This window comes from Ornithorhynchus anatinus, chromosome X5 (genome assembly GCF_004115215.2).
Source record: "Ornithorhynchus anatinus isolate Pmale09 chromosome X5, mOrnAna1.pri.v4, whole genome shotgun sequence".
Taxonomy (NCBI): Eukaryota; Metazoa; Chordata; class Mammalia; order Monotremata; family Ornithorhynchidae; genus Ornithorhynchus; species Ornithorhynchus anatinus.
This window is the reverse complement of record NC_041753.1, coordinates 4,627,078-4,652,361: the sequence shown is the minus strand read 5'-3', so window position 1 is coordinate 4,652,361 and position 25,284 is coordinate 4,627,078. Positions and strand designations below refer to the sequence as shown.

General features: G+C 59.7%; 1 protein-coding gene across 2 annotated transcripts; it reads right to left on the bottom strand.

Annotated features, from left to right (window-relative positions):
- Positions 1–130: 130 nt before the first annotated feature.
- Positions 131–15,933, bottom strand: ANP32E (acidic nuclear phosphoprotein 32 family member E). 2 transcript variants are annotated; one of them, XM_029055146.2, is made up of 8 exons: positions 15,527–15,933; positions 14,431–14,541; positions 11,255–11,404; positions 10,009–10,131; positions 8,127–8,292; positions 4,542–4,735; positions 1,670–1,727; positions 131–242 (listed from the first exon to the last, which is right to left on the bottom strand). In XM_029055146.2, exons 1-8 carry the CDS (start codon positions 15,578–15,580, stop codon positions 172–174), a joined length of 927 nt encoding a protein of 308 aa, XP_028910979.1. In that variant the 5' UTR covers positions 15,581–15,933; the 3' UTR covers positions 131–171. The 2 variants fall into 2 exon arrangements, with proteins under 2 accessions (XP_028910979.1, XP_028910980.1); XM_029055147.2 differs by lacking the exon at positions 14,431–14,541 and having other exon boundaries at positions 134–242; positions 15,527–15,929.
- Positions 15,934–25,284: the final 9,351 nt, after the last annotated feature.

The following is a 25,284-nucleotide window of genomic DNA, read 5'->3' as shown; positions in this document are numbered from 1 at the left end:
ATAGTTAAACCACGCTTTCCTATAAAAGTTCCCGGTTCTCTTCCCGGAGGGTCACCTAGGGTACACGGAGGGACACACGGACGGGGTCCCGCTCGCTCGGTTGCAAATCCGGCGGCGGGGTGGGGGCGCGGGCGGGGGGGCGGGGGGGAGGGGGCGTCTTCCCGGCCTGGGTCAGTCGTCCTCCTCCTCGCCCTCGTCGGCGGCGTCCCGTTTTCGCTTCTCCCCCCGGGTGCCCTCCTCTTCTGCGGGGGAGGCAGAAACAGAGGCGGGGTGGTTAAAGACGCTCTCGCGGGCCCAGCCCCATTCGGTCACGCCCCGGCCCGCACGGAGGCGGCGGGGCTCGGTGGCGAGAGCCCGGGCTGGGGAGTCGGAGGTCGCGGGTTCTAATCCCGCGTCCGCCACTTGCCGGATGGGTGACCCCGGGCAAGTCACTTCTCTGGGCCTAAGTTTCCTCGTCCGTAAAATGGGGATGAAGCCTGTGAGCCCCACGTGGGACAACCTGATGACCTTACATCCCTCCCAAGGCTTAGGAAAAAAAGAATTAAAAAAAAAAAAGAAAAAGAAGGCACTTGTACTACGTGCTAAGCACCGTTCTAAGCGCTGGGAGGGGATACAAGGTCATCGGGTTGTCCCACGTGGGGCTCAGAGCCTTCACCCCATTTTCCAGATGAGGGAACTGAGGCATGGACAGGTGAAGCGGCTCGCCCGAATTAGAACCCAGGACCTCTGACTCCCAAGCCGGGCTCTTGCCACCGAACCACGCTGCTTCTCACGGCGCTTGGCACGTAGTAAGCGCTTAAGAAATATCACTGTTATTATTCTTCTCCTCCGAGTTGACGTCTTCCCGGCCGGGATCGATCGGGACGGGTGGGACCACGGAAGGCGGAGCGCGGGTCCGGAGTGTCCCACGGTGCCTCTCCGGCCTTCCCGGAGACCGGGGTGGGGGGCTGGGACACTAGCGGGTTGTTTTTTTGGCACCCGGGACGATTCCACACATTTCCTGGAGTTGCTACCCTCCCCAAAATCAATCAAGGGTATTTATCGAGAGCCTGCCGGGTGCAGAGCACGGTACGGGGCGCTTAAAGAGAGGACAACGTTGCCGTTCCCAACGTGAAAGGCAGCGGGGTCTGGCGATAGGAATAATAATAATAATAGTATTTGTTAAGCGCTTACTGTGTGTCAAGCACTGTTCTAAGCACTGGGCTAATCAGGTTGGACACAATCCCTGGCCCACACGGGGCAGGCGGTCCGAAAGAGCCCGGGCCCGGGAGTCAGAAGGATCTGGGTTCTCCTCCCGGCTCCGCCACTCGTCTGCCGTGCGGCCTTGGGCGAGACGCCTCGCTTCTCCGGGCCTCATCTGAAAGACGGGGTTCGAGACCGTGAGCCGCACGTGGGACTGCGCCCGATCCGATCGTCTCGTCTCTACCCCAGCGCTTTGAACGGCGTCTGGCACGTAGGAAGCGCTTGAAGTACGATGGGAAAGAAAAAAGAGGCCGGAGGGGAACTCTCTCGGCACCACTCTTCCACGGGGGGTCACGAACTTCAGAGAAAGCACAGCTATCGGACGGCCCGGGGCGGGAGGAGGGGAGGAACCGGACCCCTCTGTAAAATAAGTAGCCGCCCACCCACCCCCAAGACGTCAACGCGGGCCTTACTAAGGGCAACTCACCTTCCTCCTCCTCCTCCTCTCCTCCTTCTTCAACGTAATCGTCGTCGTCTTCTTCGTCCTGAAAGCGCAGAGGGGCGGGGTGAGGCTGGGCTTCTAGACGATTTATGCGCTTGTGTCCCTATCTTTAAATCCTATATTATAAACTCCTTCTTTAGTCGTTTTAGGGTCTTTCTCCCCCTCTAGTTTGCAAGCGGGGTTTTTGTTTCTTTGAAATGGTATTTGTTAAGGGCTTACTGTGTGCTAGGCACTGTACTGTGTGCTGGGATAGAGCCAAGCTGATCGGGTCGGACGTGGTCCCGGTCCCACGTGAGGCTCGCGGTCTTAATCCCCATTTTCCAGATGAGGAAAGCGAGGCCCAGGGACGCGAAGCGACTTGCCCGAGGTCACGCGGCGGACAAGGGGCGGAACGGGGATTAGAATCCAGGTCCTTCCGACTTCCGGGCCGGTGATCTATCCACTAGGCCGGCCTGCTCGTTATGGGCAGGCAACATGTCTTTTTTCTATTTTGGACTCTCCAAAGCGCTTAGTCCAGTGCTCTGCACATGGTAAGCACTCAATAAATGCCACTGATTGATTGACTGATTGGGGGGGAGTGGCAACCCCCCGGTCCAGACAGTGGTGCCCACCTCTAGGATTAGAACCCAGGACCCCTGGTTTCGCAAGGGCTTGGGAGTCGGAGGACGTGGGCTCTAACCCGGCTCCGCCTCTTGTCTGCCGTGTGACCTTGGGCAAGCCACTTCACTTCTCTGGGCCTCAGTTACCCCATCTGTAAAACGAGGATTTAAGACCGGGAGCCCCAACGCGGGCCAAGCTGAGGACCTCGTATCTACCCCAGCGCTTAGAAGAGTGCTTGGCGCGGAGTCAGCGCTTCACAAACACCAACATTATAATAATAATAATAATGTATTATTATTATAATTTCCACCGGGCCAGGCGGCCTGCAGGAACTTCTAACGCCCCTGAACCTTCTCCCGTCACGGCCGCCGCCCCGCTTCCAAGCGCGGACAACTGGCGACGACAGTCCGGTGACACGTTCGGTGGGGCTCCTGGGGGGGGGGGGGTGGGGGGAATCTCAAGCTCGCGACATTTCTGAGGTCTGGTTTCACCTAAAAATAATTAGGTCGACCGAGTCGAGACTCCCGCCGGCCCGTATTTTCGAAATCGCCGCCCGGGGCCGCGACCTCGGAGGAGAGGCCCTCCCCCGAGAGCTACCGAGCGCTCGGAGCGGGCCGGGCCCGGGCCCGGAGAAATCGGCCAAAGGAATTCACCAAGAAGCTTCTTCCCGCCCTTCCCCAAGTCGGGCCCTCCGGCCCTCCTTATAATCATAATCGTTATAATGGTTGTGGTATTAAAGCACTACGTGCCAGACACCGTACTAAGCGCTGGGGTAGATACTGGGTGATTGGGCGGGGCTCTGAGTACCACAGTGCTTTGTGCACGGTAGGCACTCAGTAAATCCGAATGAATTGAATGAATAAATGAGCCCCTGTCCCACACGGGCTCATCCCCATTTTATAGACGAGGAAACTGAGGCCCGGAGAAGTGAAACGACTCGCCCAAGGTCACCCAGCAGATGGGCGGCGGAGCCGGGATGGGAACCCGGGCCACGCATCCCCACGGGTTTCTCATTCTCCCCAGACTCCAGCCCCGCCGGCACTTCTACGCCGATCGAGCACGGCCTAGCGAGGGAGCGCGGAAGGACCTGGGTTCTAATCCCGACTCTGCCGCTCGCCTGCTGCGTGACCTCGGGCAGGCCCCTTCCCAGCTCCGGGCCTCCGTCTCCTCATCCGGAAGGTGGGCATTCGATCCCTGTTCTCCCCCTCCCCCGGTCTGTGAGCGCCGCGCGGGACAGGGCCCGTACCTGACCTGATTAACTCGCATCCAGCCCAGTGCTTGGGCCAGCGCTCGGCACGCGGTAAGCACTTAGACTCCACGACCGAGCGAGCTGGGAGAACGGCCCCGAATCCCCATTTTAGAGATGAGGAGACCGAGGCCCAGAGCCGCCGGCTCGCCCTCGGTCTTCCGCGTCGCCTAGCGGAACGAGCCCGGGGCCTGGGAGTCGGGAAGGATCTGGGTTCTAATCCGCTCCTTGTCTGCTGTGTGACTTTGGGCGAGTCACTTCACTTCTCGGGGCCTCTGTTTCCTCAGCTGGAAAACGGAAGACTGGGAGCCCCGTACGGGAAAGGGACCGGATCCAACCCGACGGCCATCTATCCATCCCCGGGCTTAGTAGAGTGCCTTTCACGTAGTAAGCGCTTAACCTACACCACAGTTGCTATTATTATTCCAGCGGGAGAGTGGAAGAGGACCTCCGGGGGTTGCCCCCGCACCTCCGCATCAAAAATGCTCCTCCCCAGCGGCTTTAAAGCCCTCAATCCCCTCGCCCACCTCCTACCTCCGACCGCAACTCGGCCCGGACACCTCTCTCCTCTCGTCGCCAGCTTCCTCGCCGTGCCCCGATCTCGTCTATCTCACCGCCGGCCTCCCGCCCTCGTCCCGCCGCCTCCGGCCCGCCCTCCCTCCTGGAATCCGACAGACGGCGACTCTCCCCCGGCTTCGAGGCCACGTCGGAGGCCCGTCTCCTCCGAGAGGCCTTCCCCGACCGAGCCCCCCTTTCCTCCCGCGTCGCCCTGCCTCGGTCCCCTTACCCGCCCCCAAACCCCCGACGTCCCTATCCGTCCCTTATTTATTTCTACTCACGTCCGTCACCCCCTCTAGACGGTAAGCTCGTTGCGGGCGGGGTTTACTGCTGCACTGTCCTCTCCCCAGCGCCGAGTCCAGTGCTGTGCACACGGTGAGCGCTCAATAAATCCGACCGACCGAGGTGGGACGAGAACCCGGGCTCTCCCCACCAGGCCGCACTCCGGGTTACCTGAATCTCTTCTTTCATCAGGTAGGACAGGCCCACTTCCTCCTCTTCGCCTTCCCCGGGGTCCGAGCCCGCCTCGTCCTCGTCCTCGTCCTCGTCGTCCTCCTCGTCGTCCTCGTCGTCGTCGTCGTCCTCCTCGTAGCCCCCGGGGGGCCCGGCCTCGTCCTCCTCATCCTCCTCGTCGTCCTCTTCCCCGTCTGAAAACCCCATCCCGGCCGGGGGAGAGGAAGGGGAGCGGAGAATGACGGGGGAGCCGGGGGCCCGCCCCGTTCTCCTATTTCGGCCCGTCTCCCCCTCGAGGCTGTAAGCTCGTCGCGGGCAGGGAGCGCGCCTGTTTCTGTCGCTCCGGCGGACTCTCCCGAGTGCTCAGTACAGAGCCCTGCACGTGCTAACCGCTCAATGAATATCACCGATGGAGCCACTGATTCTCTGGCTCTCTCCGGGGCCCCGGCGGCCCCGCCTCTCCCACCCCCTGCAGGTCTGCTCTCAATCAATCCATTAATCAGCCGATCAGTCGACAGTATCTTCTGACCACACGCTTTATCCCTGGACCCTAAGGCTCGCCGGGGGCGGGGAATCTCTCTTTTGATGTGTACGTATCGCTAATTCCACTTATTTCTATCGACGTTATCGACGCCTGTTCACCTGTTTCCGCGTCTGCCTCCCCGCTTCTGGACCGTGAGCCCGCTGTGGGCCGGGACTGCCTCTCTTTACTACCGAAATGTACTTTCCCAGCGCTTAATACAGTGCTCCGCACGTCGTAAGCGCTCGATAAGCCTGACTGACTGAATATTGTTGCAGCGGCCTCTCCCAGGCGCTTAATACAGTGTTCTCTGCACACGGTATTTACTGATCGCTCACCACCGACAGACTGATTCTCTCTCTCCGGGATCCCACCCTCCTCGACCTCGCCTCTCCCTCCCCCCGCGGGTCTGCCCAACCACACCTCCCAATCGAACTTCTCTGTGCCTCAGTTCCCTCATCTGGAAAATGGGGATTAACCGTGAGCCTCCCGTGGGACCACCTGATGACCCTGTATCTCCCCCAGCGCTTAGAACGGTGCTCTGCACGTACTAAGCGCTTAACAGATACCAACACTATTATTATAAATCAATGGTCTCTCCTGCCCGTAAACTCGCCCGTTAGCTAGCTGTGGGCAGGGAACGTGACCGCTAATTCCGTCGTGCTCTCCCAAGCGCTTAGTACGGTGTTCCGCACACATTAGGCGCTCGGTAATTACCAGCGATGGATTTATAAAGCGCTTTACGTATCCAGAGCACTAGACCCGGTCCTTGGGAGAGGACGTCGGGATAGAGCTGGTACGGCACGATCCCCGCCCGCACCGAGCTTCCAGTCTTCCAGTGGATTACAGCACGGGTTTAGGGGTCAGAGGACCCGGGTTCTAATCTCCCCGCTCTGCCGCCTGACTGCCGGGTGACCCTGGGCGAGTCATTTCCCTTCCTCTGGGCTTCCGTTCCCTCACTTGCAAAATTGGGGATTCAACGTCTGTTCTCCTTCCTATTTAGACGGTGAGCCCGATGACCTCGTGCCAACCCCAGTGCTTAGCCCGGAGTAAATGCTGGACGAATACCAGTTTTGATCATTATTATTGCTTAATAATAGAGAAGCAGCATGGCCCACTGAAAAGGGCACAGACCCGGGAGTCACAGGACCCGGCTTCTAATCCTAAGTCGCCACGGGTCCGTCGTGTGACCTTGGCCAGGTCGCTTCGCTTCTCTGTGTCTCACTTCCCTCACCTGCAAAATGGGGACTCAATACCCATTCTCCCTCCTACTTAGACTGTGAGTACCGCGGGGGAGGGCCTGATTATCGTCTAGCTACCCCAGCACTTGGTATATTGCTTGGCACAGAATAAGCGCTTAAATATCACTATAATTATTATTACTCTCTATCCTCCCATCCCTATGTAAATTGGCCTTGATGATGATTAACAATAATAATAATAAACTTGGTACGTATTAAGCGCTTACTGTGTGTCGAGCACTGTTCTGAGCGTGGTGGGGGTGGGGGGGAGGGATACGAGGTAATCAGATAGTCCCACGAGGGGCTCCCAGTCTTCATCCCCGTTTTCCAGATGAGGGAACTGAGGCCCAGAGAAGTGAAGTGACTTGCCCAGAGTCACCGAGGAGACAGGTGGCGGAGGCGGGATTAGAACCCACGCACCCCTGACTCCCCAGCCCGGGCTCTTGCCACTAATAATAATAATAATGTTGGTATTTGTTAAGCGCTTACTATGTGCAGAGCACCGTTCCAAGCGCTGGGGGTGACACAGGGGAATCAGATCGTCCCACACAGTCTTAAGCCCCATTTTACAGATGAGGTAACCGAGGCCCAGAGAAGCGAAGCGACTTGCCCACGGGCACACAGCTGTGGCAGATCCGGGACTCGAACTCACGACCTCTGACTCCCGAGCCCGGGCTCTTTCCACTAAGCCACGCTGCTCCTCTCCCGAACGCTTCCTCTCTTCTTGTTCTCTCCCGAACGCCTAGTACGGTGTTCGGCCCACGGTAGGTGCTCCATGACTACCGCTCACTTTTTACTACGGTGAGCCCGTTGTGGGCTCTCTTTGTTGCTGAATGGTACTTTCCCTGCGCTTAGGACAGTGCTCTGCACCCAGGAAGCGCTCAATAGATACGACTGAATGAACGAAGGGACCGAGCGATCGATTAACGGTCTACCCTGAGCACTTACTGTGTGCCGAGCACCGTGCTAAGCACTCGGGAGAGCACAAAAATCGCAGTAAGCGCTCAATAAATACAACTGAATGAATGATCAGTCAGTCGCATTTACGGAGCGCTTACCATGTGCAGAGCACGGTCCCAGGTGCTCGGGAGAGTAAAATAATCCATCGGTCTTATTTATGGAGCGCTCATTGTCTGCGGAGGCCGGTACGAGGCGCTCGGGATTAAGAGTACGCTTATTAATGACGACGGTATTTGTTAAGCGCTTACTATGTGCCAAGCACTGTCCTAAGCGCCGGGATAGTTACGAGGTCATCGGGTCGCCCCACGCGGGGCTCACAGTCTTCACCCCCATTTTCCAGATGAGGTCACTGAGGCCCGTGTGACTTGCCCAAGGTCCCACGGCAGACGGGCGGCAGAGCCGGGATTAGAACCCACGCCCCTCCGGAGCCCAAGCCCGGGCTCTCCTCACTAAGCCCCGCTGCTCAGCGCGTGCGGAACGCAACGCTGGGCGCGCGGGAGGGAAGAACCCGACAGAGTCGCTAGACACGTTCCCCGCCCACCGGGAGCTTCCAGTCTAGACATGGCTCGGTGGAAAGAGCCCGGGCTTTGGAGTCAGAGGTCACGAGTTCGAATCCCAGCTCTGCCACTTGTCAGCTGCGTGACCGCGGGCGAGTCACTTCACTTCTCCGTGCCTCAGTTCCCTCATCTGTAAAATGGGGATGAAGACCGTGGGCCCCACGTGGGACGACCCGATTCCCCTGTGTCTACCCCGGCGCTCAGAACAGTGCTCTGCACATAGTAAGCGCTTAACAAATACCAACATTTTTTTTTTTTTAAAGACGGCGGGCCGCTCCCGGGGGGAGCGCGGAGGAGGAAGGATTACCGTCGTCGTCCTCCTCCTCGGAGTCGGGGGCCTCGTTGTCCTCCTGGTCGAAGCCGTCGAGGTAGGTGATCTGCTGGAGCAGCTCGAAGACGCTCTCCCGGTAATCCTCCAGGTTCGTGATCTCGCAGTTGAACAAGTCCAGGCTCTTCAGGCTTTTCAGATTTTGCTGCCGAGTCCCCAGTTGCCGCGGTCAGCCTCCCGGCCGCCGGGCCCGTCCCCGCCCTGGGGTCCCCCCGCCCCGGCCCACCCGCCCCTCCGGGGGGAAGAGACCCGGCTTCCCCGTCGCTTTCCCGAAGTGACGCCTCGCGCCCGGGGGGGGGGGGGGGGGGGGGGGGGGGGGGGGGGTGTCGGAGGGACCCGGGTTTTCGCAGCTCGGTCACCCAGGCGTGCCGAGTGGGGAAATCAAGTCTGGGTATATATACAAATACCACTTGGAAAAAAAAAACCCCGTATATACTTATATTTCTATAGGAAATATACAGCGATAATGATGACGACGATGAGGGCATTTGTTAAGCGCTTCCTATCTGCCAAGCACCGTTCTAAGCGCCGGGGTAGATACGAGGTAATCGAGTTGTCCCCCCGTGGGGGGGGGGGGGGTCCACAGTCGCTATCCCCATTTTACAGATGAGGGAACCGAGGCCCAGAAGCGAAGCGACTCGCCCAAGGTCACACAACGGACAAGCGGCGGAGCCGGGATTAGAACCCACGGCCTCTGACTCCCAAGCCCGGGATCTTGCCAGGGGGCCACGTTTAAATAACGTGGTTTTTTTTTCCAAGTGGTACTCGTTAAGTCGCCTCCTCTGTGCCGAGCGCTGTACCGAGCGCTGGGGCCGATCCAAGCTAATCAGTTCGGACCCAATCACCGTCCCTCATGGGACTCACTGCCTTCACCCCCATTTTAAAGATGAGGGAACCGAGGCCCAGAGAAGTGAAGGGCCTCGCCCGAGGTCACCCAGGGGACAAGGGGAGCCGGGAGCAGACCCCCCCCGGCGTGGGCTCTAACCACTCGGCCACGCTGCTTCCCAAGGGGCGTCGAAACGGTCATTTTGGCCACTAACCGCGGTTCCCCCCGCGGCTACCGAAGCGGTCACCGCAAGGCTGATCGCCTGGATAGGCTTTCGCCCGCCACCTCCCCCGCCCCGCCCGGGAAATGGCGGTGCGGGGGCCGGGCGGGGTGGGAGGGGATTCGGAAACTCTGGACCCGGCCAGTCCCAACAGCCCGATAATCGGCTCCGGGGGAGTAAAAGCGTTAAGCGGCAAGGAGCAGCGTGGCCTGGCGGAAAGAGCACGGGCCGCGGAGTCAGAGGACCTGGGTTCTCGGCCCGGCTCCGCCAGTTCCTTGCCGTGGGACCTGGGGCGAGCCGCGTCACTGCTCTGGGCCTCGGTTTCCTCATCCGTCAAATGGCGATTCGATACCTGCCCTCCCTCCTGCTTCGACCGCCAGCCCAGATGAGACGCAGACCGTGTCTGCCCAAATTGACTTGCGCCTACCCCGACAGTAAAGGCGTAACAAATACCATAAAAAATAACGATGACGACAAGAACAACAACAGCAGAATCAACAAGAGTGGTAAGCGCCGCTTGCTTTTCTCCTTTCTGTTAAGCCCTTGCTCTGTGCCAAGCACCGGGGTGGATACAGGCAAATCAGGTTGGACACGGTCTCTGTCCCACCCGGGGCTTCCCAATCGTGAACCCCGTTTTCCAGATGAGGGAACCGAGGCCCAGAGAAGTGAAGTGACTCGCCCGCGGTCACACGGTGGACAGGTGGCAGAGCCGGGACCCAGGTCCCGAATTTTTTCCGCCAGGGTCAAGCTGACTCCTGAATAATCCAGGACGTCCGGGGGCCGGGGGAGGGGGGCGGGGGGGGTCCCCGGCTCACCAGGGCTTCCACGGTGCTGAGGTCCTTGATCTTGTTACCGCTCAGGTTGAGGTACGTCAGGTTGGGACACTTCTCCGCCAGGACTTCCAGCCCCCCGGAAATGATGTTGTCGCTGAGCTCCAGCTGCTCCACGCGTCGGGGACACACGGACACCCACCCGGATGACCACCGGACTCAGCCCTCGCCCCCCAAACGCCGTGAGCGACTCCCACTCCACCACCCCCACCAGGGTGCGAGAGACGGAGGGAAACTCCTCCTCTCCTGCCCACTTTTCCTAGAATTTCTTCCCCGAATCGAGGAGCCCCATCGACCGATCCCGTTTTCTCGGGGCAGAGCCCTGCGCTGAGCGCTCGGGAGAGGACCCCGGGCCGAGAAACGGACCCACCCCCCGTCCCCGTGAGCTTCCGGCCTAGAGGGGAGACCGACTTCGACAGAAATAAATTAAGGAGACGGAAGGCGGACGTTAATGGAAACGAATAGATGACGGATTTGGACCCGAGAGGGGTGGGGCCGGGTGATGAATAAAGGGAGCGAGTCGGGGCGACGCGGAAGGGAGCGGGAGAAGAGGAAAGGAGGGTGTAGTCGGGGAAGGCCTCTTGGAGGAGACGGGCCTTCGATAAGGCTTTGAAGCGGGGGAGTCGGGGGCGGGGAGGGGGCACGGCGCTTCGTCCAGTGCTCTGCGCACAGTAAGCGCTCAATAAAACACCCTTGACTGACTGGTCGGGTGAGAAGGCACGGTGTCCGCCCTCGGGGAGTGACACACGGAATGGGGGAGACCACCTCCAAACAGTCTCCCCTGCCCCTCTGGACTAGGTTCGTCGTGGGCAGGGAGCCCGTCCCCCGTTTCCGTTGGATCGTCCTCCCCTAAGCGCTCAGTCCATGCCCTGCATATAGCAAGCGCTCAGTAAATACCCCCGACTGACTGACTGTCCTCTCCCGAGCCCTCAGTCCAGTGCTCTGCACATAAGTGCTCAATAAATACCACTGACCGCCACTGACTTCTCCCAAGCGTTCAGTGCTCTGCACACGGTAAACGCTCAGTAAAAACCCCTGACTGTCCCCTCCCAAGAGCTCAATCCAGTGCTCTGCACAGAGTAAGCGCTCAATAAATACCACCGAGCGACACCGTCTTCTCCCAAGCGTTCGGTCCGGCGCTCGGTAAGCGCTCGGCAACTACGACCGGCTGCCCGCTCGGGCGGCGGCCCACCCGTCCGCCCGCCCCCGGTCCCCGCGGCGCGGGCCTGACCTTGCGCAGTTTGCTGAGGCTGGGGAGCCGGGCCAGGGAGGTGAGCTCCACGTTGGCCAGGCTGAGGAACTCCAGCTCCTTGAAGGTGTCGCTCAGCCCCTCGATCTCCCCGTTGACGGAGTGGCAGTTGTCCAGGACCAGCTCCGTCACCTGCAGCCGGGCACGCGGATCGGATCGGCCCCCGAGGCCCGGCCCCCACCCCTCCGCCCTCACCTCCTCTTTAGAAAGGGGACCGCGATCCCTACGTGGGTCAGGGATTATGCCCAACCCCATCTGCTGTTATCCATCCCAGTGCCTCGCACGGTCCCCCGGCTCTGAGGAAGCGCTTAACAAATACCGTCGTTATTAATTATTATTTCCGCTCCCGCCCCAGCGCTTAATACAGTGTTCGACACACACCAGCACCGCCTACTTAACAAATTGCAAACAGACAACACCTACGGAGCAAACCTCAAATACCCACCCCGATCGTCACTCACCAGCCTCCCCGACTGATTCGGCACCCCCAAATCTTTTAACCTTTCGGCTGCCTCTTATATCTGCGAATTGATTTGCTGCCCACAGGGCTTGGGAATATACGTAGATCCGACCGAACCGTTTTCTTTATTACTCCCTTCCCAGAGCTTTTGAATGTTTTCGGCTCTCCCGTCAGAATGTAAGCTGCTTGCGGGCTGAGGGCACGGCTTTAACGGTAATAATAACAACGGTATTTACGAAGTGCTTCCTCTGTAGCGGGCACGGTACGTTCTGGGGCAGATACAAACTAATCAGACCGGACGAGACCCGACGCCTCCTCCACGTGAGGCTCGCGGACTAAGGGGGAAGGGGCACGGGCTTTCGGTCCCGTTTTCCAGACGAGAAAACGGAGGCACGGCAAAGCTGAGTGACTTGCCCCACGTCCCCCAGCAGGCGGGCAAGTGGCAGAGCTTCTGCCCGCCTCGTTGAACTTCAGCCCCGATTAAAAATAAATCAATCTTGAAGAATAGAGAAAGGAAAGTTCTCATCCCGGCTCCTCCGCTTGTCTGCCGTGTGACCTTGGGCGAGTTCCTTCACTTCTCTGCCTCAGTTCCCCCCACCCCATCCACAAAAGGGGGATTAAGAAGCGGTGTCCTGACGCCCATCTGATTCAGACTGGAGATAATAATGATGTGGGTAGTTGTTAAGCGCTTACTACGTGCAGAGCACCGTTCTAAGCGCTGGGGGAGATACGGGGTCATCAGGTGGTCCCACGGGAGGCTCACGGTGAATCCCCATTTTCCAGATGAGGGAACTGAGGCACAGAGAAGTGAAGTGACTCGCCCGCAGTCACACAGTTGGAGATCCGTCGCCTCAGACGAATAGATAAAAGTTTCGCCGAAGTAGAAGGGAATCCCGGGGACGCGGGGAGGTCTCATTCACGCATTCATTCTTGTCGAGCGCTTACTCTGTGCAGAGCACCGTACTAAGCGCTCGGAAAGTACAATTCAGCAACAGATAGAGACAATCCCTGCGTGCAAGGGACCCTCTGGGAGAGGGAAGCCAGGGAGGGTCCCGGGGGGAGAAAAAGGGACAGGGGTGGGGGTGGTCCTGGGGAGGAAGAGGCGGGTAACACAAGCAGCGTGGCTCAGTAGAAAGAGCCCGGGCTTGGGAGGCAGAGCTCATGGGTTCGAATCCCGGCCCCGCCGCTTGTCAGCCGTGTGACCGTGGGCGAGTCCCTTCACTTCTCTGAGAAGCAGCGTGGCGCAGTGGAAAGAGCCCGGGCTTTGGAGTCAGGGCTCATGAGTTCGAATCCCAGCTCTGCCATTTGTCGGCTGTGTGACTGTGGGCGAGTCACTTAACTTCTCTGTGCCTCAGTTCCCTCATCTGTAAAATGGGGATGAAGACTGTGAGCCCCACGTGGGACAACCTGATTCCCCTGTGTCTACCCCAGCGCTTAGAACAGTGCTCGGCACATAGTAAGCGCTTAACAAATACCAACATTATTATTAACTTCTCTGGGCCTCAGTTCCCTCATCTGGAAAATGGGGCTGAAGACCGGGAGCCCCACGTGGGACAGCCTGATGACCCTGCATCTCCCCCAGCGCTTCGAACGGTGCTCTGCACCTAGTAAGCGCTTCCCAAATCCCAACATTATTAATGATGGCATTTGTTAAGCGCTTATTAGGGGCCAAGCCCTGTTCGAAGCGCCGGGGGGGGGGGGGGGGGAGCCCAGGTGATGGGGTGGGGCCTCGCGGGCTCCAGCCCCGTCTGACGGCCCAGGGGAGGGACCGGCCCGAGGTCACCCGGCCGTCAAGGGGCGCCGGCGGGATTGGAACCCACCACCTGGGGAGCCCCGCCCACCGTGACGTCACATCGCCTTGCCCCCACCCACCCGTGACGTCAGCTCCCCCCACCGAGGGGGGTCAACGGCCGGGAGGGGGAGGGCAGGGGCCCCCCGTTTCCCTCCCCACCGAATGGGGGGGCGACACGACGTCACGCCCCGATTCCCCCCCTTCCACGCGACAGCAGCTCCACGACCTCCCCCCCAACCCCACCGGGCCCCTCCTCGAGGCTCCCCGGCTGGCCCCGGCGCTCGGCTCAGTGCTCCGCACCCGGCACCGCCCGGGACCGGGGAGGAGGGTCCCCCACCCCCACCCCCTCGATCCGGCCTATTTAGCGTGCGCTTGCCGCGTGCGGGGCGCCGGCCCAAACGCTTGGGAGCGCGCCCCGGGACCCGGCCGGCATCCACGCGGTCGGATTTATCGAGCGCCCGCTGGGCGCGGGGCACCGCGCTGAACGCCCGAGGGAGGCCAATGCAACATTAAAGGCACACTGAAGCGCGCGTCGACCCCGGCGCTGGGGACGACGCTCGGCACCCGCCAAGCTCTTAACGGGGGCGGGGGAGGTGTCGGCGAGGTGGCCGAAGGGGGCCCCTCCCCAGCGCCCAGCTCGGGAAATGCCACCGGTCGATAACCGATCCGTCGAGGGGGGGGGGGGTCTACCGAGCGCTTTCAGGGCGCGGAGCGCTGCGCTAAGCGCTGGGGAAACAGGAGAACATGGCGTTTCCGGTCCGGAGGCGGCATTCGACCAGACGACCGCCGTTAAACACGGCGGTCGTCAATACCCTTTCCGCCTCGCCACTTCCCGCTCCGGGTCTGAGCTCGGGCGGGCGGTCCGTCGCCCCGCCGCCTCGCAACGCTCGGCCCAGCGCTCCGCACCCGGGGAAGCGCTGGGCGGCTACGACCGTTGGCGTGATCCCGGCAGACGTCACTGGGCCGACCCCTCCCCCGGATCCCCGGGTGGGGTGGAAAAATCCCACGCCGATCGACCTCAAATAAGAGAATGAGAGTTAATGATAGTCACGCTGCTGTCCGTTAGGCGCCTACCGTGGGGCTGGGGCGGGCTCCTCGGGTTGGGCCCACGTGGGCCTCGCGGTCTCCCCATTTTCCCGATGAGGAAACCGAGGCCCAGGGCGGGGGGGACCGACCCAAGCGGGTCGGCCTGACGACCCCGGACCCGCCGCGGCGCTCACCACGGTGCCTGGCCCGTAGCGGGCGCCCACCCGACACCCTCGAGGGGCGGCGAGGCCTAGCGGAGAGGCCTGGGACTCGGCGGGCTCTGGGTTCCGATCCCGCCCCCGCCGAATGCTTGCCGCGTGACCTTGGGCGCTTCGCCGTGAAAGGGGGGTTCGACCCGAGCGTTTAGAAGGGGGCTGGGCCTCTAAGGAGCGGCGGCATCACCTGCACCGGGAGCCCCCTCCCCACCTCCATGGGGGGGGGGGGGGGTGAAAAGGATCCCGCGTGGATTCGGGCCTTTCGGTCCCCCCGCACGAGGTCGGGGAGGAGCATCCTCGTGGGAGGGCCCGGCCCCGCACCCCCTGACCCCGCTCCCCCCCCCCCCCCGGGTCACGGCGGAGGGTGGGGAGGGGTCCCCCAACACTCGGAAAAGTTGGGAGGTCCCTCGCACCGCCCCCCCCAGGACCGGCCCCTTCCGCCCCCCTCCAAACGCCCCCCCCCCAGGGCCGAGTCCTGGCCCCCCCTCCCCCCACGAGGACGACGAGGGCGGGGGTCTCCCCCCAAGGACGCAGAGTTGGCCCAACTTCTCCCATCCCTCGGGCGAAGCGGCCCCCGCCCCAAAGAAAAGTGCATCTGCAAGGGGGCTCCCCGATATTCCCTCCCCCCAAAAGCGAGGTCCCCTGGGACCTGACTTGGGGGGGGGGGGTTTGTTGCAGGGGAGCAGGATGGTCCCCTCCCGCGGGCCGCATGGAGCCAGGCCTCTGGAGGCGGCGGGGAGAGAGCGGAAGGATGTCCTCACCTCCTCGGGGGCTCTGTTTCTCAACTCCAGGTTAATCCTCTTCTTCATCTCCATTTCCTCTTCCTCCGCCCTCCTCCTCCCCCCTCCCCCTTTTGGAAAAAAAAAAAAAAAAACCCGAAAAAGAGAAATTCCCCCTCCCCGAATGGGAAATGAATGAGCGAGGGGGTATTTGGGGAAAAGAAAAAAAACCACCCAAAAATCAAATCTTCAGCCTTTTCCCCCCCAAAAGGTGAAAAAAGGGGGGGGGGTGGGATGGAGAGAAGGAGGAAAGAGAGGAAAAGGGGGTGGGGGGTGGGAAAGGGAGTCGCCACGAAATGGTGTCCCCGGAGTTTGGGACTGGGAAAAAAGTCCCTGGCTGGTTGGCCGGCCCCCGCCCCCTCCCCCCCCTCGCTGGCCCCACGCAGTTCCTTCCCCTTCAATGGCCGCTGGGGGACTGAGCCTCCATGACACGGCGCCCCCGGCCCCCTGCCCCACGCCCCGCCCCCCTCGCGGCTCCCCATTGGCCGCGGCCCCGGCGGCCCCGCGCCCCATTGGCCGGCGGCCGCGTCCGTCAGCCTCCCCCCGCGCGCCGGCCGGGACCTCGTCGCCCCCTCGAAGCCCATTGGTCCCGGCCGGGCGCGCAGTCGCCTCCCATTGGTCGCCGCCCGGCGTCCGGCCGGGGGAGGGCGAGATTTCGAAAAGACGACGCCCCCCGCCCCTTCTTTGTGCGTTTGGCGCGCTTTCCCACCCCGCCGTCCGGGCACGCGGCGTCTCCTGGGGGGAGGGGGCGGGCGGAAGTGCGGCGGCGCGCGCGCGCGCGCGCGCGGGCGGGCGGGAGGGAGGGCGCGCGGGCGGGCGCGAGGACCGAAGAGCCGTTCCCGCGCGCCGCCCCGGCGCATGCGCGGGGCCGGGCCTGCCTCTCCCTCACCTCAACCAAGCCAGTCGACGCCCCCCGCCCTTAATAATAACAATAATAATAATATAATGTTGGTATTTGTTAAGCGCTTACTCTGTGCGGAGCACTGTTCTAAGCGCTGGGGTAATAATAATAATAATAATAACGTTGGTATTAAGCGCTTACTCTGTGCCGAGCACTGTTCTAAGCGCTGGGGGAGATCCAGGGTCATCAGGTGGTCCCACGGGAGGCTCACGGTCTTCATCCCCATTTTCCAGATGAGGGAACCGAGGCCCAGAGAAGTGAAGTGACTCGCCCACAGTCACCCAGCTGACAAGTGGCAGAGCGGGGAGTCGAACCCATGACCTCGGACTCCCAAGCCCGGGCTCGTTCCACTAAGCCACAGTGCTTAATAACGTTGGTATTTGTTAAGCGCTTACGCTGTGCCGAGCACTGTTCTAAGCGCTGGGGGAGATCCAAGGTCAGCAGGTTGTCCCCCGTGGGGCGCCCAGGTTTTCATCCCCATTTTACAGATGGGGTAATAATCATGTTGGTGTTTGGTCAGGCGCTTACTCTGTGCCGAGCACTGTTCTAAGCGCTGGGGGAGATACAAGGTCATCAAGTGGTCCCACGTGGGGCTCACAGTCTCCATCCCCATTTTCCAGATGAGGGAACTGAGGCACAGAGAAGGGAAGGGACTTGCTCAAGGTCACACAGCTGACAAGGGGGAGAGCAGGGATTAGAACCCACGACCTCTGACTCCCAAGCCCGGGCTCTTGCCACTGAGCCGCGCTGCTTCTAGTGATAACGCTTTAATGACAACGGTCGTATCTGTTAATAATAATAATAATAATACTAATGATGGTATTTGTGAAGCGCTTACTATGTGCCGAACACTGTTCTAAGTGCTGGGGGAGATCCAAGGTCATCAGGTTGGCCCACGTGGGGCTCACGGTCTTCATCCCCATTTATAGATGAGGGAACTGAGGCCCAGAAGATAATAATAACGTTGGCATTTGTGAAGCTCTTACTATGTGCCGAGCACTGTTCTAAGCGCTGGGGTAGATACAAGGTAGATACAGGTTGTCCCACGTGGGGCTCACAGTCTCCATCCCCATTTTCCAGATGAGGTCACTGAGGCCCAGAGAAGTGAAGTGACCTGCCCAAAGTCACCCAGGTGACCAATGGCGGAGCCGGGATTAGAACCCACGACCTCTGACTCCCAAGCCCGGGCTCTTGCCATTGAGCCACGCTTACTACGTGCTAGGCACTGGACTAAGCGCTGGGGTCGACACGAGGAACTCGGGCTGGACGCAGTCCCTGGCCCACGCGGGGCTTCCCGTCTCCACCCCCGTTTTACAGAGGAGGGAACTGAGGCCCAGAGCAGGGAAGTGACTTGCCCGAGGTCACCCAGCAGCCATTCACTCAATCGTATTTATTGAGCGCTTATTGGGTGCGGAGCGCTGCGCTAAGCGTTTGGAAAGTACAGTTCGGCAACAAAGGGAGACACTCCCTGCCCACAGCGGGCTCACAGTCTAGAAGGGGAGAGACAGAGAGCGAAACAAGTAGACAGGCGTCAATAGCGTCAGTATAAATAAATGGAATTATAGATATAGATGCATCATTAACATAAATTATTGAATAAATAGAATTATAGATACGTACATATATTCACAAGTGCTGTGGGGCGGGGGGTAGAGCAGAGGGAGGGAGTCGGGGCGACGGGGAGGGGGAGCGGAGGAAAAGGGGGCTCAGTCTGGGAAGGCCTCCTGGAGGAGGTGACCTCTCAGTAGGGCTTTAAAGAGGGGAAGAGAGCTGGCATTTCGGGCCGGAGGGAGGACGGGGGCCAGCGGACAAGTGGCGGAGCCGGGATTAGAACCCAGGTCCTTCTACCCACTAGGCCACGCTGCTGCTATTGCTACTGAATTGGAAATATCCACCCAACGGGCACGCTTACCACTTATTCAGAACAATAAAAACAATACTAATGGTAATAATTGTTAAGCGCTTACTATGTGGCAAACAGAAGATTAAGCAGGTCGGACCCCGGCCCAGTCCCGCGAGGGGCTCACAATCCAAGGAGGCGGGAGAACAGGTATCGGATCCCCCTTTCACAGAGGAGGAAACCGAGGCACGGAGAAGGGAAGTGACTTGCCCGAGGTCCCACAGCAGGCAAGCAACAGAGCCAGAATTAGAACCCGGGTCCTCCGACTGCAAGGCCCAAGCGCTTTCCATTAGGCCACAGTGCTCCTCACGTTTATTCCCCTGCCCAGAGCAGGTACACATATTCTCGATTTACCTGAATTTACCTTCATTCTCTTATTTATCCTGCCCCACTCCGGGCATAGGCAGCTCCAAGCAATCAATCAAGGGATTGGAGAAGCAGCGTGTGCCTTGTGGAAAGAGCCCGGGCCTGGGAATCAGAGGACCTGGGTTCTAATCCCGCCCCGTCTGCTGTTTGACCCTGGGCAAGTCACTGCACTTCTCTGGGCCTCGGTTTTCTCATCTATACGATGGGGATTGACTCTTACTCCCTCCTATTTCGACCTCAGTCGTATTTACTGAGCGCTTACCGGGTGCGGAGCGCTGTACTAAGCGTTTGGAAAGTACGGTTCGGCAACAAAGAGAGACGATCCCTGCCACGTGGGACAGGGACCGCTTCCAATCTGGTTACCGTCTATCTACCCCATCGTTTAGAACATTGTCTGTCCCATTGTAAGCACTTGATCAATACCCCTGGGAAGCAGCCTGGCCTAGTGGAAAGACTCCGGGACCTGGGAGTCGGAGGACCTGGGTTCTAATCTCAGCTCTGCCAATTGCTTGCTGTGTGAGCTGGGGCAAATCACTTCACTTCTCTGGTCCTCAGTTTCCTCAACTGTAAAACGGGGAGTCGATCCCTGTTCTCCCTCCTACGGAGCCTGGGAGCCCCATGGGGGACGGGAACTGGGTCCGACCTGATTAACTTGTATCTACCCCAGCGCTGGGAACAGCGCTTGACACAGAGTAATCAGTCAGTCGCATTTATTGAGCGCCTACTGCGTGCGGAGCACCGTACTAAGCGCTTGGGAGAGGACAATATTACAATATAACTGATACATTCCCTGCCCACGGAGAGCTTACAGTCTAGACTAAGTGCTCAACAAATACCATAACATAATAATAATATTCATTCGTTCCATCGTATTTCTTGAGCACTTACTGTGTGCCGAGCACTCTACTAAGCGCTTGGGAGAGTCCAATACAGCAAAAAACCGACACGTTCCCTGCCCACAACGAGCTTACAGTCTAGAGGGGGAGACAGACATGAATTGAAATAAATTACAGACAGAGACACAAGTGCTGCGGGGCCGGGAGGGGTCGTGAATCAAGGGAGCCGTAATACCGGAATTATTATAGGTTGCATCTTTTCAGGGCGGATTGGGGTGGGTCTGGGGGTCCGGCGGCGATGTATTCCGAGCCCGGGGAGTGGGGGTCTGGGGCCCTCACCTCCCTAGCCCGACCCCTTCCCCACCAGGACACCCTCAAACCCAATTTAACTTCTCTGTGCCTCAGTTACCTCAGCTGTAAAATGGGGATTAAGACTGTGAGCCCCACGTGGGACAACCTGATTCTCCTGTGTCTATCCCAGTGCTTAGGACAGTGCTCTGCACATAGTAAGCGCTTAACAAATACCAACATTATTATAACTGGGAGAGAAAGGCCAGGACAGTCACTCAATCGTACTCACTGAGCGCTTACTGTGTGCCCAACGCCGTGCAACGCGCCTGGGAGAATACGACACAACGATAAACGTACATTCCCTGCCCACGGCTAGCTTACAGTCTGGACTGCTCAGCACAGTGCTCTGCGCGCAGTAAGCGCTCAATAAAGCATCATCAGCGATGGTATTTACTGGGTGCTGACTGTGTGCAGAGCATCGTAGTAAGCGCTGGGGAGAGGACAAGACAACAGAGTTGGCAGAAACGTTCCGTGCCCACAGAGAGCCATACCACTGATCGACTGACTCGTTGATTGAAGGGTGGAGACATTTATATACAAATAACAATAATAATGGTGGCATTTGTTAAGCACATCTTTATTTATTATGTCGGGAAAATGTTCATTATATCTGTGACGTTTCTATTCATGTCCCTCTCCCCCCTCTAGACCGTAAGCTCGTTGTGGACAGGGAACGTGTCTCCTGTACTCTCCGAAGCACTGAGTACCGTGTTCTGCAAACAGTAAGTGCTCAATAAATGCGATTGACTGACTTTCTGTGTTCCGGGCACACGTACTAAGCCCTGGACTGAATGCGAGATCATCAGCTGGACACGGTCCCTGTCCCCCCTGGGGCTCACAATCTAAAATCCCCATTTTATGGATGAGAAAGCCGAGGCCCGGAGAAGCTCGGTGACCTGCCCGAGGTCCCACGCCAGGTAAGTGAGGGAGGCAGGATTCAAATTTAGCACTGCTATGTCTGATCTGGGGGAAGCAGCGCGGCTCAGTGGAAAGAGCCCGGGCTTCGGAGTCAGAGGTCATGAGTTCGACTCCCCGCTCTGCCACTTAGCTGGGTGACTGTGGGCAAGTCACTTCACTTCTCTGGGCCTCAGTTCCCTCATCTGCAAAATGGGGATTAACTGTGAGCCTCACGTGGGACAACCTGATTACCCTGTATCTACCCCAGCGCTTAGAACAGTGCTCTGCACATAGTAAGCGCTTAACAAATACCAGCATTATTATTATCCCAGCGCTCAGCACACTGTTTGGCAGATGGAAAGTGCTGAACAAACACCACGGCGATTATTTATTATTCCTATTATTATTGCGTGGCTCAGTGGAAAGAGCCGGGGTTTGGGAATCCGAGGACGTACCTTCTAATCCCGGCTCCGCCACTTGCCGGCTGGGTGACCTTGGGAAAGTCACTTCCCTTCTCTGGGCCTCAGTGACCTCATCTGTAAAATGGGGGGGGGGAAGACTGGGAGCCCCATGTGGGACAACCCGATTACCTTGTATCTCCCCCAGCGCTCAGGACAGTGCCTGGCACATAGTAAGCGCTTAACAAATACCGTCATTATTAGTATTATCACCATCGACTGACCAAAGCACTGAGGGAAACACTAAGCACCGTTTGGGGCCTGGGCGGCCTGCAGTTCTCGGAGAGGGCCACGAGGGGGCGCCGAAGCTCAGCACGTGGCCCGGAGAGACACGGGGAAAGAGAGACACGGGGGAGAGACACGGGGGAGACAGGAGAGACAGAGGAGAGAAGGGAGAGACAGGGGAGACACGGGACAGAGGAGAGACAGAGGAGACGGGACAGAGGAGAGACAAGGGAAAGAGGGGAGACACGGGAGAGACAGGAGAGACAGAGGAGAGAGGGAGAGACAGGGGAGACACGGGACAGAGGAGAGACAGAGGAGACGGGACAGAGGAGAGACAAGGGAAAGAGGGGAGACACGGGACAGAGGAGACAGGGGAGAGACAGGAGAGACAGAGGAGAGAGGGGAGAGAGAAGAGACAGGGGAGAGACAGGGGACAGAGGAGAAACAGGGGAGACACGGGACAGGGGAGAGACAGAGGAGACAGGGGAGAAGGAAGAGACAGGGGAGACACGGGACAGAGGAGACGGGGGACAGGAGAGACAAGGGAGAGAGGGGAGACACGGGACAGAGGAGAGACAGGAGAGACAGAGGAAAGAGGGGAGAGAAAAGAGACGGGGAGAGAGGGGAGAGAGAAGAGACGGGGAGAGACAGAGGAAAGAGGGGAGAGAGAAGAGACAGGGGAGACACGGGACAGAGGAGAGACAGGAGAGACAGGGGAGATAGAAGAGACAGGGGAGACACGGGACAGAGGAGACAGGGGAGAGAGGGGAGTCAGAGGAGAGAGGGGAGAGAGGAGAGACGGGGGGACAAGGGACAGAGGAAAGACAGGAGAGACAGGGGAGACACGGGACAGAGGAGAGACAGGGGAGACACGGGACAGAGGAGAGACAGGGGAGACAAGGGACAGAGGAGAGACAAGGGAGATCCGGGACCGGGGAGAGAGGAGAGACGGGGAGACAAGGGACAGAGGAGAGACAGGGGCGAGAGGGAAGAGAGCAGAGACGGGGGACAAGGGAGACAGGGGAAAGACGAGAGACAGAGGAGGGAGGGAAGAGAGGAGAGACTGGGGCGAGAGGGGAGAAGGGAGACAGGGGAGAGAGGAGACAAGGGAGAGGGGAGAGAGACAGAGATGCCACCAAAGAGAGGAGGGAGGGAAGACAGGGGAAGGCAGGGGAGACAGCGGAGACACGGAACAGAGGAGAGACGGGGGAGGGAGGGGAGACTGGAGAGATAAGAGAGACAGGGGAGAAAGGGGAGAGGAGGGAGGCGGGGAGAGATCGGAGACACGGAAGAGAGGGAAGAGAGAGACAGGGGAGCCGGGGCCGACGGGGGAGGAAAACAGGGGAGAAAGGGGAGACGGGGAGGGACAGAGAGCGTCTGTGCGGCATTCCTTCATTCGATCGTATTTATTGAGCGCTTACTCTGTGCAGAACACTGTACTAAGCGCTTGGACAGTCCAATTCGGCAACAGATAGCTACCAGCCCTGCCCCATCACGGGCTCGCCGTCTAAACGGGGGGGAGACAGACCCCAAAATAAGTAGATAGGCATCGGTAGCATCACTCCTCCTCGGGGAGACCCCCCACCCTACAGAGTAACCGCTTAACAGATATTATTATTATTATTATTATTATTATTATCCCGCCCCTCCAGGCCCCTCCCGGGACTCTGTCCTTGGTAGCAGGAGCTCCCAGGGGCGGCTAGGGACGCCCGGGTCCCCCGGTAGGCCCGGCCCGACTCCTGGACAGGGACGCTCGGGCTCCTGGAGAGGGACGGGTCCCGGCCGCTCGCGTCCGTCGTTAAATAATAACGACGGTATCTGTGAAGCGCTTACTATGTGCCCAGCACTGTTCTAAGCGCTGGGCACTGAAGACGTCCGCGTCCGGGGGTAGGGACACCCGGGCTCGTGGATAGGGAGACACGTGTCCCAGTTTATCATTATTATTTATTATTCTTATTATTGTATTTTTAAGGGCTTACTACGTGCCGGCCACTGTACTAAGCGCTGGGGTGGATACAAGCCAATCAAGTCGGGGACAGTCCCGGTCCCGGGTGGGACGCACGGTCTCCGTCCCCATTTTCCAGCTGAGGCCCCGAGAAGCCAGGTGACTTGCCCGGGGTCACACAGCAGACGAGGGGCCGAGCGGGGATTAGAACCCACGACCTTCTGCCTCCCGGGCCTGTCCGTAGCCACTACGCCAGGCTCTTTACTTATTTCGATGTGTACAGATCTAGAATTCTGTTTATTTACATTGATGCTATTGATGCCCGTTTACTTGTCTTGATGTCCGTCTCCGGCCTTCAAGACTGTGAGCCCGCGATGGGCAGGGATTGTCTTTCTTGTTGCTGTATTGTACTTTCCAAGCGCTCAGTACAGTGCTCTGCACCCAGTAGACGCTCAATAAATAGGATCGAGTGAATGAATGCGCCTCTAGGAGAGTGTCAGAAGGTTGGGGACGCGGGTGAGCCTGGCTAGGGTGGGCCGGGCCCTCGCCCTTCTCTTCCCCCTCCACATCTCCGGTTTCCCTTATTCATTCAATAGTATTTACTGAGCGCTTACTATGTGCAGAGCACTGTACTCGGCGCTTGGAATGGACAATTGATTTGATTTATTTCTCCCCCCTTGATTTTCTGCCGATCGATTTCAGCGTGGGCCCCTCTTCCGCGGGAGCCCCCTCCCCAACCCCCTCCGATCTCCCGGGGCGCCCCCTCTCACCCCTGACCTCTCACCCCTGACCTCTCACCCCCGACCTCCTCCCGCTTGCCCGGTTCCCTCGCCCGCCCAAGGCGCCCACGGAAAGCCCACCGGGACACATCCGGAGGCCGAAGAGACCCCCGCCCGAGAGCAGCGTGGCCTAGTGGCTCCGGCCCGGGCTCGGGTCGGGGGTGGGTCGGAGGGACCCGGGTTCTAATCCCGGCCCCTCCCCTCGTCTTCCGTGTGACCTTGGGCAAGCCGACTCACTTCTCTGCGCCTCAGTGCCCTCACCTGTCAGATGGGGATTAAGACGCGGGACGGGGACCGGGCCCGACCCGATCTGCCGGTATCCGCCCCGGCGCCTGGTACAGTGCCCGGCACACAGTAAGCGCTTAACAGATACCGTCGTTATTATGATCAGTGGAGAGAGCGAGGGCTTGACAAATGCCATTATTATGTGCACATTATATTATTACATAGTACATACGATTATCACGAGGCGCGGCGCGGCCCGGCGGCCACAGCCCGGGCCCGGGAGTCGGAAGGTCACGGGTTCCGATCCCGGCTCCTCCGCTTGTCTGCCGCGGGACCTCGGGCGAGTCTGGGCCTCAGTCTCCTCAGCCGGCTAATGGGGATGACGGAGACTGGGAGCCCCTCGGGGGGCGGGGGCCGTGTCCAGGCCGATTTGCCCCGGCGCTGGGCAGGGGGCCCGACGCCTAGTAAGCGCCCAACCGATACCACCGTCATCATTATTGCATCCTGATGATGACGACGACGACGATGATTGTGCCCCCGACCCCCTGAGCGTTCTCGGGGGGGCAGCTTGGGCCTTTAAGAGTCCGGGCCCCCCTCCCCCCGGCTGGGTTCCGTCCCTGGCTCCCTCCCCGGCTGGGCCCCGGCCTCCCCCCCCCCCCCCCCGCCCGTCCTGCGCCGGCCTCCCTCCGACGGGCTCCGGGGACAAAAGCCGCCCTAGATCGGCCGTCCCGGGGGAGGGGGCGGCGGGGGAGGGGCCGGCCGGCGGCACCGGGTGGCGCGGCCCCCTCCCCCGTCCCGCACACAAACGACCTTTCTTTACCCCGCGCCCGGGTTTCCTCCGCGGCCATCCCACGGAG